This window comes from Carassius auratus, unplaced genomic scaffold, assembly GCF_003368295.1.
Source record: "Carassius auratus strain Wakin unplaced genomic scaffold, ASM336829v1 scaf_tig00215029, whole genome shotgun sequence".
NCBI classification, from domain to species: domain Eukaryota; kingdom Metazoa; phylum Chordata; class Actinopteri; order Cypriniformes; family Cyprinidae; genus Carassius; species Carassius auratus.
The window spans coordinates 98,063-113,995 of record NW_020527911.1 but is presented as its reverse complement, the minus strand read 5'-3'; the positions used below and the strand labels follow the sequence as shown (position 1 = coordinate 113,995).

The 15,933-nt window shown below is 41.4% G+C and overlaps 1 protein-coding gene across 14 annotated transcripts in view; it reads left to right on the top strand.

Annotated features, from left to right (window-relative positions):
* The window catches only part of LOC113093414 (transcription factor COE3-like), a 92,655-nt gene that overhangs the window by 4,669 nt on the left and 72,053 nt on the right, over nucleotides 1-15,933 (top strand). For all 14 annotated transcript variants that reach the window (XM_026259216.1, XM_026259203.1, XM_026259210.1 and 11 more), the window contains exon 6: nucleotides 1,185-1,253. In XM_026259216.1, coding sequence (XP_026115001.1) covers nucleotides 1,185-1,253 — 69 coding nt within the window. The remainder of the gene's footprint in view (nucleotides 1-1,184; nucleotides 1,254-15,933) is intronic.

Here is a 15,933-nt window from a genome sequence, read left to right as displayed (position 1 = left end):
GATCTGCCTGGATACGCTGAAAAGAATCCAAATGCTCAGAATTGTCAGGCGGCTTATGCGTAATGATTCGCTTTGCGCCCTGCTCTGCGAGTTTCACAAGTTCTACTTCAGAAGCGCAAATTTGACCGGATCATTTGGTGACATTGGACTTATAATTGAGTTCACTGGACTTTTAACACTGTAGAGGATGAACTGAAATTCACACACACAGCGGTCGGCTCAATTATTATTTTTTTTTTTTTTTTGGAAAGTGTCTTTTCATCCTCAGCATTTTAATCGTGCGCCACTCTGTCTGTCTGTTCGCACAGGTTCGCCACAGAAAAAAAAAAAAAAAAAAAAAAACCGTGCGCAAAGGTCACGCCACATACTTCTGCGTGCTTCAAACTTTTAAGAATTTACTGAGACATCAAGAAAGCTCCTCGCATCGCACTCTGTTGCTTGCGTCAAAACCACACAGATGCGTTTCAGAGTCCCAAGCAGAGGTCCATAGACATACCTTAATCACTTTAGCTGTCAGCTTTAAGGAGCTTTACGTGTTTTCCATACCATATGGTGTTCATTTAGCTCACTTAGATATGTAACCATTATACAAGTGGGCTTCTTTAAATTCAAGAGGCATACAATTTTTTCCCCCTCTGTAGTTTAAACATTAATTAAAGAAAGCATAATGGAAGCATCTTCAGGGCCTCAAAATGGAGGCATTGGCACATTGTAGGAGACTGATGGAGGCTTTTTGAGCTGGTAATTAATAAGTGCCCCACAGAAATCCTGGTTGAAGGTGGCATCTTGCATCCTCTCCAGACACAACAGCTTGACAATTAGAGGTAAACAAAAGCTGGGAATGAGAGAGAGCTCCCCCCCACCCCAGCCTCCTGGCACCCCCTCTCCTCCTCTCAGCACTAAGACAAACACCAAAAACATGCTGTTTTCCCTCCTTCAGCCACAGCGCCGGGCTCCGTGTTTACCCGCCGCCCGCATCTGTGAGAACCGCAGCCACCACCACCATCCGGCTCAGCCAGAACCTACGCCAAACACCTCGGCGGTTAGCTAGAAAAGAGGATGTCAGATGAATAAATCGAAACGCACGGTGCTCGGAGATGAAAGACACATGCAAGCTGTTTGCTGATGCTCTCATATCTCATTTCATGTCTCGTTTTCTCTCTCCCTGTGTTCTTCTCCTTAAGTCGGTGTTGTGACAAAAAAAGCTGTGGAAACAGGAACGAAACGCCCTCAGACCCCGTGATCATCGACAGGTAAGACTATCTATCTGCTTCCCGCCTCTGGTCTGTGAGCGTAGGGCGCCGTGGCCCAGCTTTCTGGCCTGGGTTTGCCCCAACGTTGTTGTGCGGTGGGCCGCGCAGTTGGGTTGACGTGGGGTGTCTTTAGGGACCATGTAATTGCTGGAGAGTTGTCAAGGGAGCGGTTTCCTTGAGACTTGCAAGTTCACTGCATCTAGAGAGCATTTGGCTTTAAATTCACAACTCTTTCATTGTAATTTTTTTAGCAGCTACTCTGCTTATCCTTCTCTGTAAACAGTGCACTGCCTCTTGCTGGCTTTGTGGCACGACTGTGTGACGGAGCAGAGCAGTAATGTTGCATCTCCAAACGTGCATGTTCAAGGCAAAAAGGGATCTTTACGTTGCACTCTGTTGTGCTGCCGGTGGGAAATGAGTAATGTTTCTGGGCTGGCTGTTGGCGGTTGCATGTTGATCACATTAGGGAAAGCGTGTTCAAACACACCGGCTCCCGCCGAGTGGGTAATTGACGTTCTTTCTTTTTTTTCTGAAGCTTAAGTTTCTCTTTGTGAGTCTGAATCAAGGTTACACTTACTCTGCGAGACTTACACTTCTTCCTTTTTGTCCAATTATCCCTGTGGTGGCAGCACGTTCATGGATTACGGCAGGGCAGGTCTCGGACTCGCGGCTGAAACGGTAAATGTGACAGGGAGCGCTGGCTGCTGGAGTCCGGGCCTCTTGGAGGTTATTGAGCCAGAACAAGCCTACCTTGCTTCCCCAGTTTCCATCTGCTGTAAAAAGCCATGAATAACCAGCAAGCAATGCCAGCAGCAAGAGTCCCTTTCCCTTGTTTTCTCACTTAGCTTTTCCAAAGTTATCTTCCGATCACAAACTTGTCTGTCCACTGAGTGGGAAATTAGATTGGAGGGTGAGATGGTGGGTAAAGCCGGGAACGAAATATGCGCCACCAGTGGATAGCAATGCTAATGTTTGACTTGCTGAAATAGCTGTTTGCTTAGAGGGGAATGTTTGGTATCTGACAGAGGGAACATCTCTCTTATTAGTAATCAAATAGCAGTGACCAGTTGTCGCTGTCACTCACTGTACATAAAGTGCATGAAGCATTGGAAAAAAGGACTCATGCCCTGTGTGACGAAATTGTGGCGTGTTTGGAGGTCTGAGTGTTTCCCGCTCTCACGTCAATGTGGTCGTAATGTGGAAACCCTGCCGCACTAAACAATAATGTGACTGAATTAATTCATGTGGGGAGAGGCTGTTTGATTCAGTTGGATTTTTTTCTTCTTTTTTGGAAAAATAGAAATCACATTTGATTAGAGTTTGGTATTAACATGTTGCTAATTCTGCGCTGCTCTAATGAGCATAAGATACTCCATTTTCATTTATACTTTTTGATTTTGGATGAATTCAACTGTGATTTTCTTGCCTGTGAATAAGAAATGCTGCCTTACAATTTGGCTAAAATGTTGTGTAGTATGAGGTAGCATAAATGCTAAATATTTATTCACATTAGCATAATGTTGTGATGCCTTAAAATGTTACCTATGTAGGTGGCTCACTAGGTTTAGGAACAGAGCCCTTGTTTATCCTTTTTGAGGGGAATAGGAATTCCTTATATCTTCTTCTGTAAACACTCTCAAAGAATGTGAATCAATCCCAGTAACCTTGGTTATCTTTGCATTAAATGATTAGCTTGTTTAAACAGACGTGCTGAAGAGCTCTGACAGTGTGCGAACAGTAATTAGTTACAGGACCGACATTCATGCACACACTGTAACTCAACCGCAGGAGAAAGATAAGCTAGTGGGACGAGAGAGAGAGAAAAAAAACTAAAAACTAAGAGGAGTCCCAGTGAGGAGCAGGAGGAGGAGGATTTGTTTTGGTTTTCTGAACAGAAGATAAAACACATATCACTTCCTCTTAGCAGATTCTGAAAATGATTCTAGATTCTCCCCACTGGCCCTTGCTTATACAATGTATTTACCTTTAAAAAAAAAAAAAAAAAAAGACCACTTTACAACAGCGTTTCACTGATATTTACTGAACTGACTCTTCCCATAAATTGCTGGGCTTTGTGTTGTGGCTAAATAGAGGTGGATGGATCGGATGTCTTGGTGCTTTGTGCTTCATTCTGGTGAACAATATGTGTAACACTAGTAAAAGAGGAAAAGGAGAACAGCGCAAAGAAGGTCTGATACTCGGCAAAAAGGAGGGATATTGTGGTAGGTTGAAACGGCGGATAAAAAAGCTCACATTTTGATTGTGAGGCGTCTGAAAGACTCGAGAGGATCGTTTTCATAGAGGGCCGATCCGTTCTGTCGGATCACAAAAGCAGATGTGCTTCATTAGCTGACTACATTGTCTGCATATCACAACTGTGAACAGATGATTTTATCCAACGATCAGAGAACAAGGCGGCCGGGAGAGCCCCGAACGCACGGAAACACGAGCGTTCGTGCAGGTGGGGTGTATGATATAAAGCTAATTTGTAATCACAAAACCAATCCTGTGGGGTGATGTCTGGTTATGTCCGTCTTTTTTCCTTGTCTCTGAGGAAGAAATGGTACATTAGAGTACACCAGGGTGTTTAATGCATAGCTAAGATACATGCATGCTCAGTCACCATTTATAATCAAGCATGCGTGCACAGGAAGTCAAGTCAAAGTGCAATTGTGTGAGGGTCGACTGCATTACAGTCAAAACATTTTACTGGGTTAGATAGACAAAAAGAGGAAGATAATGTTCTGCTAAACAGCGCTATGGTGACCAGAAGATCTGGTGATCCATTATCAATAACGTTTTCAGCCACATTCTCCCAGATGGCACATGGGCCAGGCATACTGCTCGTTGGCACGGGCTCGGACAATAACTGGCACCCGCTCGCTTCTGGCATTTTCAATGGAGTTTAGGAGACTTATCATTCCAAATGTGTCCTATTTTCCTGTAGTCAAGCCAGACATCTGTTTATACTATTTCTCTTGGACTTTGGTGCAGCTTTAGGTTCTTCACGAGGAGAAGAAAAAAAAAGAGAGTAAAACTTGGTTGTATTTCACAGCTGTTACAAAATTTCTACCTCAATGGATCTTTAAATATTTCACAACCGACCCGGCTTCGCCATAGATTATTCATTGGTATTTTTGAAAGATATATTGAGCCTCAGAAATGAGGGGTTCTATGGCTAGACTCGAACTCTTGTAGGTGATGTCTTGAACACACATGTCAAGTGTGAGCCCGAGAACTAATAATACCCCTCCGACTCAAGAGTGATCAGGGTTTTCCTAGCCAACCGATCTCCTTTTCACTTCCTGTCAGAAAGGTCAAGACATGCTGACCTCTGACAGCCAACCCCCTCCCTCGACTGAATAATTCATGAGATTGACTTTTTTTTTTTTGGTCAGAGTACACAGTTGTGTAGCAGGACGGTTTAGCTCATTTCGCTGAGGCTTCTGCACCTGTTCGTGCCGCATGGTATTTGGGTCCCAATGCTGATTTAGCTAAACATTCATTAATTTTTCGTATCAGAGGACCTTTCCAGAAGGGATTACGCTTGGTTATTAGCTAGGTCTTCCTTGAGCCATATGCTGGGTAAAAAAATTGTGTTCAAACTCTGCCTGTTGCAGGTTTTTTTAATCTTTAAAAACCAACACCGATCGTTCCTCCATTTATTTTGCCCTTTTGTTTGTATCTTCTCCGACCAGGCTACTTATAAAGAACTCCTCCCTCTCATCTGCGCACAGGCCTGCTCTCCGAGCTGAGCAAATGCCAGCATTTAGAAGGTCAGAGCTTTTGTTGGAAAAGCGCTATGTAAATTAGCACCAGCAAAAGGGACATTAAACAAAATTCAATTCATTGTCTCCCTTAATGTCATTTACATTTTTGGCTCGGGCCCGTCCTGTCGAGGAGAATTTTGGAGATGATTTTAATTACATATCAGTGCTGGAACAGAGGGCTGTCTGGAGCGAGACACATTTGGATCACCTGTAAAGAGAGGTTTATTTACCAATGCTCTTGAATGGCAGGTTTTCACAGGCGTGTGCATGCTGTAATTAAGCCTGTGTTAAGTGTTAATTCATCTGCCTGTTTTACCCACCCTGTGCATAGTTCTGTGGCTTTAGTTCTTGTTTATTAGCTTTGAAACCTTCTATGCACTCCTAAACATACACAAATCACATTAAGTGGATTTAATAAACAAACTGAAATGTCTTTTTTAACATATCAATTCTCAGAACATTTGTGCAAAAGTTGTATCTTTAGGGTTACAACCACAGTAGCTACCCTTAAATAAGTATCTTTGTACCTTATTTACAGCTAAATTGTGCATAGTAGTAGCTTAAGGCTTTGCATTACTACTCTAAAGTCATATGCACATTTGACAGGTAGATAAGGTACGAAGTTGTCTTTATCCAAATTGTTGTCCAATCACATGCTCTATAAAATGAGAATGCCCCTCCCCCGTTGTCACATGATTCTGACTAGTATAGCAAGTAGCAAATCATACTGTGATGTAAATCAAGGGCTGCTCAAATAACCCCCTGGTATGTCCTGCCCAAACTTCCTGTTTAATAGGAAATGATACCATGCAGGATGTGTGAAACAGAGCGGTACAGTAGAGGGCACTTGAACTGCTGCTTTTGCCTCTAGCCATGAGAGTAATATTTGTATTTATTTATATCTTACCTTGTCCAGGTGACATTCAACAGACCGTGTGTGTATGAATGTTTTATTTGAAAAGTCCTTGTATCTCCGGTAGAGCCACAGCAGTCTTGGAGTATGCGAATGCACGTATATATGTATGTTTATGTTCACAGAGACACACGTGTGAGAGGAGGAGAGTGCCGGAGCTCCATTAGACCTGATTAATGAGGTTGCAGACAGCAAATATATCTTTGGCCAGGTAACAGCCTCACTGCTGCAGGTACACAGGTGTGCACAGCAACTCCTTATTTATGAGACAGTCAGCAAACCCTCTGCTACCATTAGAGAGAGAGAGAGAGAGAGAGAGATTTTCCTTCAATGAGCAAGTCCAGTTGTGGCCAAAGTGATAGTAGAGTGTAGATCTCACCTACAGGATGATAAATAACACCAGAATAGTACTATACTAGGATGCTTGCAAGTGTATTGCCCTGGTGTAGGTTGTGTAAAAGGTGTCTGGCACAGGTTTTAAGTGCATAATTGCTAGTTAGATGCAATCTTTCCTATGTGTAGAACATTAGTTATAGGTGCGGTGTCATTTTTTAACCTCTAGAGGCAGCGAAGTGAATTGCAAAAATAATGACTGTATTCAAACAAGTTTTAAAGACCCCCTAAGATGGAAAAACAGCCGTTTTGTTTGGTTGGGTGTTTTGCTTAGTTGAACAAACGATTGCAATTTTAATCCGACACAGTTTATTATGTGCAATACTGTAAATTAAATGCAACATTTCTTAAAATAGATAAAAAGATAAGCATTTAAATAATAATCCACCCTGCATTAATAAATTGAAGATTTGGTAAAAAGAAAAAAAGAAAAAAGAAAAAAAAAAATGTTTTATAGTATGCAAATGATTTATCATTAGCATACTAGGGTTCTCCTTATGCCGGCTTGTTTGAAATGTAAACCAACAATCTTTTGTAATTATTTGTTAATTGCTCTTTTGTATCAAAGACATAATGATATACAAAAATGCCTTTGCGTGCAGTGTGGATGACACTGTCACCTTGAAACTCTTCAGAACCGACTACACTTCTAGTTATGAACTAGTGACTTCTAACTCACTAGAGGGATCAAGAGAGGGAGTGAGCGAGTGAGAACAGCTGGCTCTTTCTAACTGTGAATAACTGACAGTTGTCTGTAAGAGGTTTTAATGAAGATTGCCACCTTTTATGCGAGGAACTGAAGGGATGCCAGATCTACAGGAGGGGAGAAGCAGAGAGCTTAACCTGCCCTTGGCAGCTAGCACTCGACTCGCACTCACATAGAAAATGAGAAACAGCCTCTGCGGTCAAAAAGCCAAACCTTAGTGCTGCCACACATTGCTCACACATAGAAGTGGGTCAAGGCCTAGCAGATGTCCGACAGAACACAACTCAAGAGCAGGCTTCTCCACAACTATGTCCTCTATGGACAGAGGTAAACACTTTCATATCTGAAAAATAATCTTTGCTGCTTGTACACTTTTAGAAATAAGGCTCCTAACTGGTTAGGTTTGCAGCCTAATTCCAATAGGAAAAAAATCTCCTTCATATTTTTTTTTTTTAAATCATGAAGGTTTAGAAGTTTAGATTCTCTAGACATTAGTGAAGAAACATCAATGGTCTTGATTTAGCTGCTAAATGCTATAAGTAATGCCAATGGCAATGTGTGCATTTTTTTTTTTTTTTTTTGTGCCATGTGTGTGAGGACTGACTTGGGAACAGGGAAATGTCTCAAACATGTGTAGACAGGAGGGAACCCTGAACTGTGTTGTTGTAAGACATGTTGCATGGGCCCTGTAACCGGAAGACGCTGGCTCCGAGGAGTCTATAGTGACAGATGAAATCCACACACACTCTCAGTACTGAGAAAGCAGTGGATGCAAGACTAGAAGATACATGTGAAAATGATAGTTTTACTACAACAACCAGCATGAGTGCGTATGTGTGAGTGCATGTGTCTGGTGGAGATACTGGGAGTCTAATCAGGACTCTCTGGAGGGGACATATGTGCCTTAAAAAGCCCCTTTTATTTGATTGAGCGCACAAAGCAACGACACTCCCCTTTTGTTGGGCTATGTGAAAACCCCCGCTGAGTGTGTCAACACGCACACACACACATGCATATGCACGCATGGATTCACATGCAACAAATACTAACGTGCAAAAAGATTAGCGTCAGACACGTACAAATGTGATTCCACACACACACACACATGCACGTATGCATGCAGACTTGCAAAAAAACTCACCCCGGGCAGTTGGAGAGGGTGTGCTGTCACACAATAGCCCAGCGCGGGTGCACGTTCCTTTTGAATAACAACCGGGAAAATTGAATCAGTTGTGGTTTACGAAAGACTGACTGGAATGCATGTCCGAAGTTCATGACGCTTCCCTCTGTGAATGTGGCCAGCGTGTCCCGTTTCCACAGCACAACCTGTTTTGCTCTAACTTCACACCATGGATGGATTCAAAACAGATCTGCTTTATGCACACATAGTTAACAATGCTTTAAATCAAAAGTTTATTTTTGACTACTTGTGCAGTTGTTTCTAGTTCCCAGCTCTGCGGTACAGCAGAATGTTTTCGTGCTAAATTAAATTGACGTGTTTGGTTTCCTTTCGGCCGCATTGTCTATTTTACATGTGCATGTTTATGGAGCGTTCTGTTTGATTCTGTCAACACCCTGTCAGTGTGTGTTTTAGGCTGTAAAAGCATGATAACTGGCTTTTGGTTTGCGGTAGATGTTGGCTTGGTAGACGTACAGTTCTCTTTTTCTTATTCGCAAATACACACCCACAACATTTGTTTGCCATTAGGCGCAGTTTGTAAATCAGATCAGGGTGTTGAGCGTGCGCCGTCTTTCTTGGAAGAAATATCCATTCCTTGTCCCTCCGATCTCTCTCTCTTTTGAAAAAACACAAAGCTCAAAAGCAATGTCTTTTCTCTTTTTAAACCACCCCCTCCCAAACACTCACCCACCCACCCAACCTCCATTCCCATTTTTCCGAATGTGGCAATCTGTCGTGTGACACTGCTGAGATTAGGTTAGGAAACAGTGTGAGGATTGTATTGGACATGGTGCTGGTCGCGCCAATTTGAGGTCGCAGGACAGTGATCTGGACATTGGGCACACGCCATCAGCATCTCTCTGCGAAAGGCACTGGGCCTTGGCCGTCGCCTGTCCCATGGGCTCCGGGGGTGGGGGGGTGGGGGGGCATCAGCTCTGAAACCTTCAAAAAAAAAACTGCAGCAAATAACTATCATTTATTAAAGCTGACAAGTTATCTCTAAATATAGGCCCTTCAGTCAAAGATTATCTGCTACTGGTCCATTCTGCTGATAACGCAGGCATGTTTTCGAATTTCACATAAACGTTTGATGGTAGATTGCGCTCGCTTGCACTGGATGACGTATATCTGTGCATGCACTTGTCTTTCACTGCACTTTGTGAAGTCTGAATTACATTTAAGGCGAAAAGGAATCAGAAACAGTCAAACCCAGAAGTCAGCAATGAGTGGTGTAGTTAAAAGGTTAGGCTTGCTGTTTCACACACTGGCTCAAGGCTATTTATCATTATAAGTGAGTCTCTGCTTAAGTTTCCCAAACCCTCATTATAATCATTCCCAGCAATTACAGCGTCCAGAACCCCGTCTGCCATCCAGCGCACATCATCAGCCGCTTACTCGGCTCAAAGCTGCTGCTAATTTACATTGTTTTAAACATGGGGTGCGATGCTGATTGATTGTTGTTGCTGTAGGTCGACTTGATAGAATATCATTAGCCATGCTAAATATTTGTTTTACTCTTAAATTGTTTGCACGCACAAGGCAAGGCCGTCTAGCTGCTCGATCGTACGTTGTAATGCAGGATAAATCAAACTTTAAAATAAAGCTTGGTTTGTGTTTTATTGCTGACAGATGCCACAAGCATTTATAATTTGCATATGCATTAAAAAGTCATTATGAAGTCTCGCTTAGTCCTTTTTTTTAGCATTTCTGCAGCTTAATGCTAGCAAAATGTGGTAAAACCATAGTATTCCTTGAGTATGTATGCATGCAACATCAAGGCCTCATTCTCTGTGTAAAACACGAAGCAGTCGTTATGCATAATTGTCCTCTTGTGAAGAATGCACAATGGCGCCAGGATGATGAATCGATGGCAGATTGGACGCATGGTTTAACTGTCATGTCCCTCAGATAAGGGGCTGCTCAGGGATTGCTCATTCTCACTGCTAGCCTGCTAGCTTGCCAGTTTATTAGCGCAAATCCCAAATGTTTAGTTAACTCATTAGACTCCATCTAATGCTACTTTATCATCATAGATGGACCACAAGAGGAGCGGGACACTGGGGTGGCCAGGCCAGGGCTTTGACCGCTGGCTGATCAATCAGTGCTATAGGAGCTAGCATGTTTCATTAGATCCACTAGAGTCGGATGAGTTTTATGGATTTCGCTCCTGAAAGTGGGATTTCAGGGGGCTTAGCAAAAATGTGGTAGCTGACAACACTTATCTACAGGAATACATGGCAGGCCTTTCATTGGAGAGCTTGCCATTTCATCGGCTGCAGATAGATAAGGCAGCTTTTTGAAGCCAAGGGGCAACATTTAGGACGAAAGGAAAGTATTACGGGTTATACACCTCAAGGAGTAGTGGAAAAAATAGCTGGGTAAGTTTTTCTTCTTTGTCTATAATAACTGGCCTCTTGTAACACGAGATGTCTGATCTGTGCGAATCAGCTGGACTAATTCAGAAATGATGTGCTCCTTATGATCTTCTGGTCGGGAAGCGTACTGAACTTAAGAACTTCATTGATCTGTCCAGTCTCTCTGAATCAATCATTTAAGAAGAGTCAAAAAAGGAGGTGTTCTCGCAGGTTTCCACTCCGTCAGAGCTGAGAAATGGGATTTTCTTGTCTTTTTTATATGCTAGTCTTTAGTGACAGCTTGTATATCTTTCTCTCATGGAAATGAAGCAAAATAATAATAAAAAAAAAAAGAAAAAAAAAAAAAAAAAAAACATAGGTGGTGAATAAACCTGCCCAGACTGTGATAATGTAATATGACAGGCGTTTCCTGGTGCTGGGAAAGGAGTGTTGTAATTCACCTGACTTATGTTCTCCTGTCTGATTTCGCTTCAGATTAAAACCCACTGCTTGGCCAACCAATTGAAATCGGATCCAGTCACAGCTTGCCTGTATTGATCCCTATTTAACATCAAGGCTGCGAATGGATTGGTATTGATTAACTATAAAACTGCTGGCTGGCTTGTCCAGAGACCTGCTCAATATGCTGAATGAAAAAGTATCGTTCCTCTGTCCTTCAATAAACGCAAAAAGGAACAGTAGCACATGTTAAACAACAGCAGAGCTTGGCCTGCAGGAGTTGGCAGACGTTTTTTTTTTTTTTTTTTTTCAGTATTTTTATTTATTTTTTATATTATAACTTTTTTTGGGACACACATATATAAATATAAAGATATTTGCTAGCAAAGGCTGTTATTTTTGCTCTGATATTTTTACCCCCAAATGGTCCTGACTATAGCAGGGTTGGCATAAAACATGTTTTGAAAGTGAAATGTCAAGGGTTAATAACTGCTTTTCAATGATATCCCCTCTTTCTCTGCCATTAAAAATCAGTAAAGGCACTAAAAATATAAAAGGTGACCATAGACATCACTTTTGGGCCTCTTGTTTGTGTGTGTGTGCAAATCTTAGCACCAAACCCAATGAATACATAGGTATAGTATGGACATTTGTGTATAATAACAATAATGTAATTTCCAGATAAGTTTGTGATGAGTGATATACACCTGCGTTCAGTCACAGATTCCTGCTTGCATGTGTATGCAGTGACTCAATTGTCAGAGCTCATTTGTCCTGAATTGGGACAAGTTCTTCCAGCTCGTCCGAGTCCTGGCTGGATCTCCTGTCTCCCTAAATCTCCATGTCGAGAGCCAGAGGAGGCTCTGCATCTGTAAGAAATTACCCTCAATCTTCCACATCCAGGAGTTTACACTTCTGTAATGACAGAGGAAACCACTGGCCTCAGTAGGGTGCAGATTTTAAGATGTATTTAAAAATTGCATTCTTCTGCCAGACCTACAGGATTACTCAGTGTAACTGCCCCGACACACACACACACACACACACACACACACACACACACACACACACACACACACACAGGCTCTGCGTCCACCCCACATTCTGATGCAAGAACAATGCTTACTGTATAATAGCTAGATTTTAGTTTATACTTACACTGGTTTGCTCGAACGCAGCTGTTTCACTTTGTTATGTGAAAAAAAAAATATCATAGTGATAAAAAAATAAATAAAATAAAACATTATTGGCATAAAGCACACTGAATACTAGCTGTAAATAATGTGGTGTTGTGCAATGATTTTTGCTAGCCAAGGCCGTTATTAGCATTTTGCAATGATCTTCAACCCCAAAACATTTTGAATGTAGCACAAAACATGTTTTTAAAGAGACTGGTATACGGTTATTATTTATTTATTTAAATATTTATTTTCTTCCTATTTTTTCATTTTGTTTTGTTTATTGATAACAGTCTTATGTATTATTATTATTATTATTATTATTATTATTATTATTATTATTATTATTATTATTATTATTATTATTATTAGAACTGTTATTAACTGTTACAAGTATTTAATAATCTATCTATCTATCTATCTATCTATCTATCTGAATGGATATAAATTGAATTATTTTATATATAGGCTAGTATATAATTTGCACCATATATTTAGTGCATCTGCAAATTAAACATAAAACATATTTATATTTATATATATTTACATTTTGTATATTAATCTTTAAGTAAAAATTGCAAACACATCGTAACAGAATAGAAATAATGCATCACTGTAGTTTTCAGGAGTGAAAGAGAGAGGCGCGCACACACACAATCTGGAGTCTATTTGTCTCAGATAGTCCAAATCCAATTTGATTCCTTAAGTGTTGATTAAGGTGGTGGGCTGAAACAGGCTGTCCCTCATTGAGTGTTTGTTGATTATTTACCTTCCAGCTGGACATAATGAAGAGCAGCCAATCAGAGAGTCACTCTGCCCTCCAGCGTCGGGTCTCTTGTTTGGTCTACTGTATTGGTTTGCTTTCTTAGCCAGCAGCTAAACCAAACTAATCACTACTTGGGTGGGTAGAACTGAAGGACAAATGACACTCGGTTTGTGTTCGAATCCTCCAGGCATAAACATACTTGTCCAAAGAGTGAGACCAGGAGGAAAATAGGGAAAGAAAATCATTCTCGGTGAGGGTGGGTGGCAAAAGCACTCAAGATATTCACATGTGTGTAATGTGAGATTGTCACAGAGCCTTTAGCTCTTTTGTGAGGGGTTTAGATGGAGATCATTGAGTAAAGACCAGGATGCTCGCGCTGAGAAGCAAGAATTAGCTCATTCACATTTGTTACCTTGTATATCGTTTCCGTTATCAAAAAGATTTTTTTGCAAAAAGAGTTGCAACGCACAAAGTTTTGGCTGCCAAAATGACAAGTATTGATCGAGTAAGTCTGGAACCTTATATCTGTTTGGGCTTCATTGGATCTTCCTGATTTTGAGCAATATCTCAAAGCATGACTTAAGATGCTGGAGGACGGATAGACACTCGGTAATCAGAGCCAGCTGCGATGGATGCCGCTGTCTCCGTTTCTCCATCTGGCCAACACGATGGGCAGAGCACACTTTTGAAACTAGCGTCGCGCCAGCAAAAACAACAATGTACACAGATTTAGCCAGTTTTATCCACACAAGCTAAGTCAGGTAGGATATGCTAATGCAGTAACATTTATATACCTGCATAATAGAAAATATAAACTTGTGTTTGAAGGTTTGGGTTTTTAATGTATCTGAACAAACCCTCTTATGCTCACCAAGGTTGCAATGTTTACATCAAAAATATAGTAAAAACTGTAATATTGTTAACTATTATTACAATTTAAAATGTTTTCTATTTTAATATAGTTTAAAATGTCATTTATTCCTGGGATGCAAAGCTGAATTTTCAGAATCCTTACTCCAGGCTTCAGTGTCACATGATCCTTCAGAAATCATTCTTTTATTCTGCTTCTCTGCTCAAGAAACATTTCTCATTGTTGTCAATATTAATAACAGTTGGCTGCTTAATATTTTTGTTGAAACTATAGGATTCTTCTATACTGTCACTTCTTGCAGAATAAAAGTATTTATATAAAAATTTTCTGTAATTGTACGCTAAACTGGCTTCATATTACTGACTTCTTGATGCATCTTATTTGATAAATGGATTTTGATCATTAAGTGTAGGGCACTTAATGTATCTCCCTTAGTATCACCAAATTATTGCCAAATTGAATTTCTTGGTTGTTTTCCACTGAGAAGTCTTAATACAGATGTCAAACTTACACTTTTACAATTGAATGTTTGTGTTTTTCTGAGTTTGGATGGAACGCAGCATAGCTACGCTCACAATGTACAAACATATTCAGAACGAGTTTCTATACCGTAATAATTCCAACAAATCCAATAATTCCAGTGATCGTGAGGGGAATGCAATGGATCATCGTGTGTTGACAAGACGTTGCTAAGCAGAAATGGGGGAGAGGAAGTCCTGGGCAAGTTTTCCCGTGAGTCAAGGCTTTAATTGGCCTGTGGGAGGTAGAGAGAGAGAGAGAGAGAGAGAGAGAGAGAGAGAGAGAGAGAGGGAAAAGCAGTGAAAGAAAGACTTGGACATTATCTCCTCAAAGTGTCTGGCCTCGTGAGTCACCGCCTTAACTTCCTTCAGTTAAAGTGGCCAACCCTGACAACCTGACACAATCCAGACAGCTCCTCAACACACACACACACGTGCACACACACACACACACATTCATGTCCCTCAACAGGTTAGCTTTACGACCCCTCTAACTAGGCTTAATGGCAGACCACTTCACCTTCTCTCCTGTTGAGCCGAACACTTTAATTGCTCAGAAAACAAGTCAGCTCTCACAGTTCTTCCGATCCTGCCGTCACCAAACCTGCATCTGCTCATTTGACGGAAGGACAATGAACACATTGACTTGCATTTTCACACCTTACGGTTTCTCCAGGGATTGATAATGAAGCTTAGCTAAAACAAACCACGGCCCCCCGGTTCAAATTTTGCAGTCTCGCCATTAACCCACCACCTCAAAAGGGTTTATTAGCTTAATGTGGTAGCGAGTCTAGATTCGCTTTTCTGCATGTTAGCAATTCCCAGATTTTCGAGCACACATCTTGGAAGAGTTTTTTTCCAAGTGACGCGTGTTTGTACAGGGGTTTCACCGGCGAGCAGCGGTATTGCATCAGTTACACATGTGTCGATGTGGTAATTAAACCGTACACACAGTCAGATGGCACTTGCACACGCACACACACTCTCTCTCTCGCTCACAGCCGGCGCTGTTGTTAAATATCGTCTCTTTAAACATACAGAAAATAATAATGTTAGGCCAAGACTGGGTAATTTGTTTCATGAAGGAAGTTATTAGCTCGATATCCAAACCCTGAATAAGGTCACACGTCACATCCATTTAAAGGTGAGCGTGTTAGTATTTGAGTGTGTTAACCTGTTTGGGGGGCAGCACAGTTTCTCTCACGGAGACAGCAAATTAGTATGAGGCACCTCATGGCGGCTGTGCTGACTGAAATGATTGCAACAAAGGCTCATTTTGAAGAGGTCAGGCTCCTCCTGCAATGATTTGTTGTTCATGAATCTACTTTGTGCCAATTTGTGTGTGCATGTGCAATCAGATGCGACTCGGGGGCGAGTTCCATCATCTTCACTTTACCGGGAGTGCGTTCGCGTGAATGTGTGCGTATTCCTCCACAATTTGACCAGCGCGATACCCGTCGAATGAGATTTTAATCACCTTCTGCTATCTCGACAACAACCGGGCCGCCAGTCCAGCTCAAGCTTCCTATATTTATGATAATTTATGTTGTTTTTCCTTCCTTCTGTCTCTCT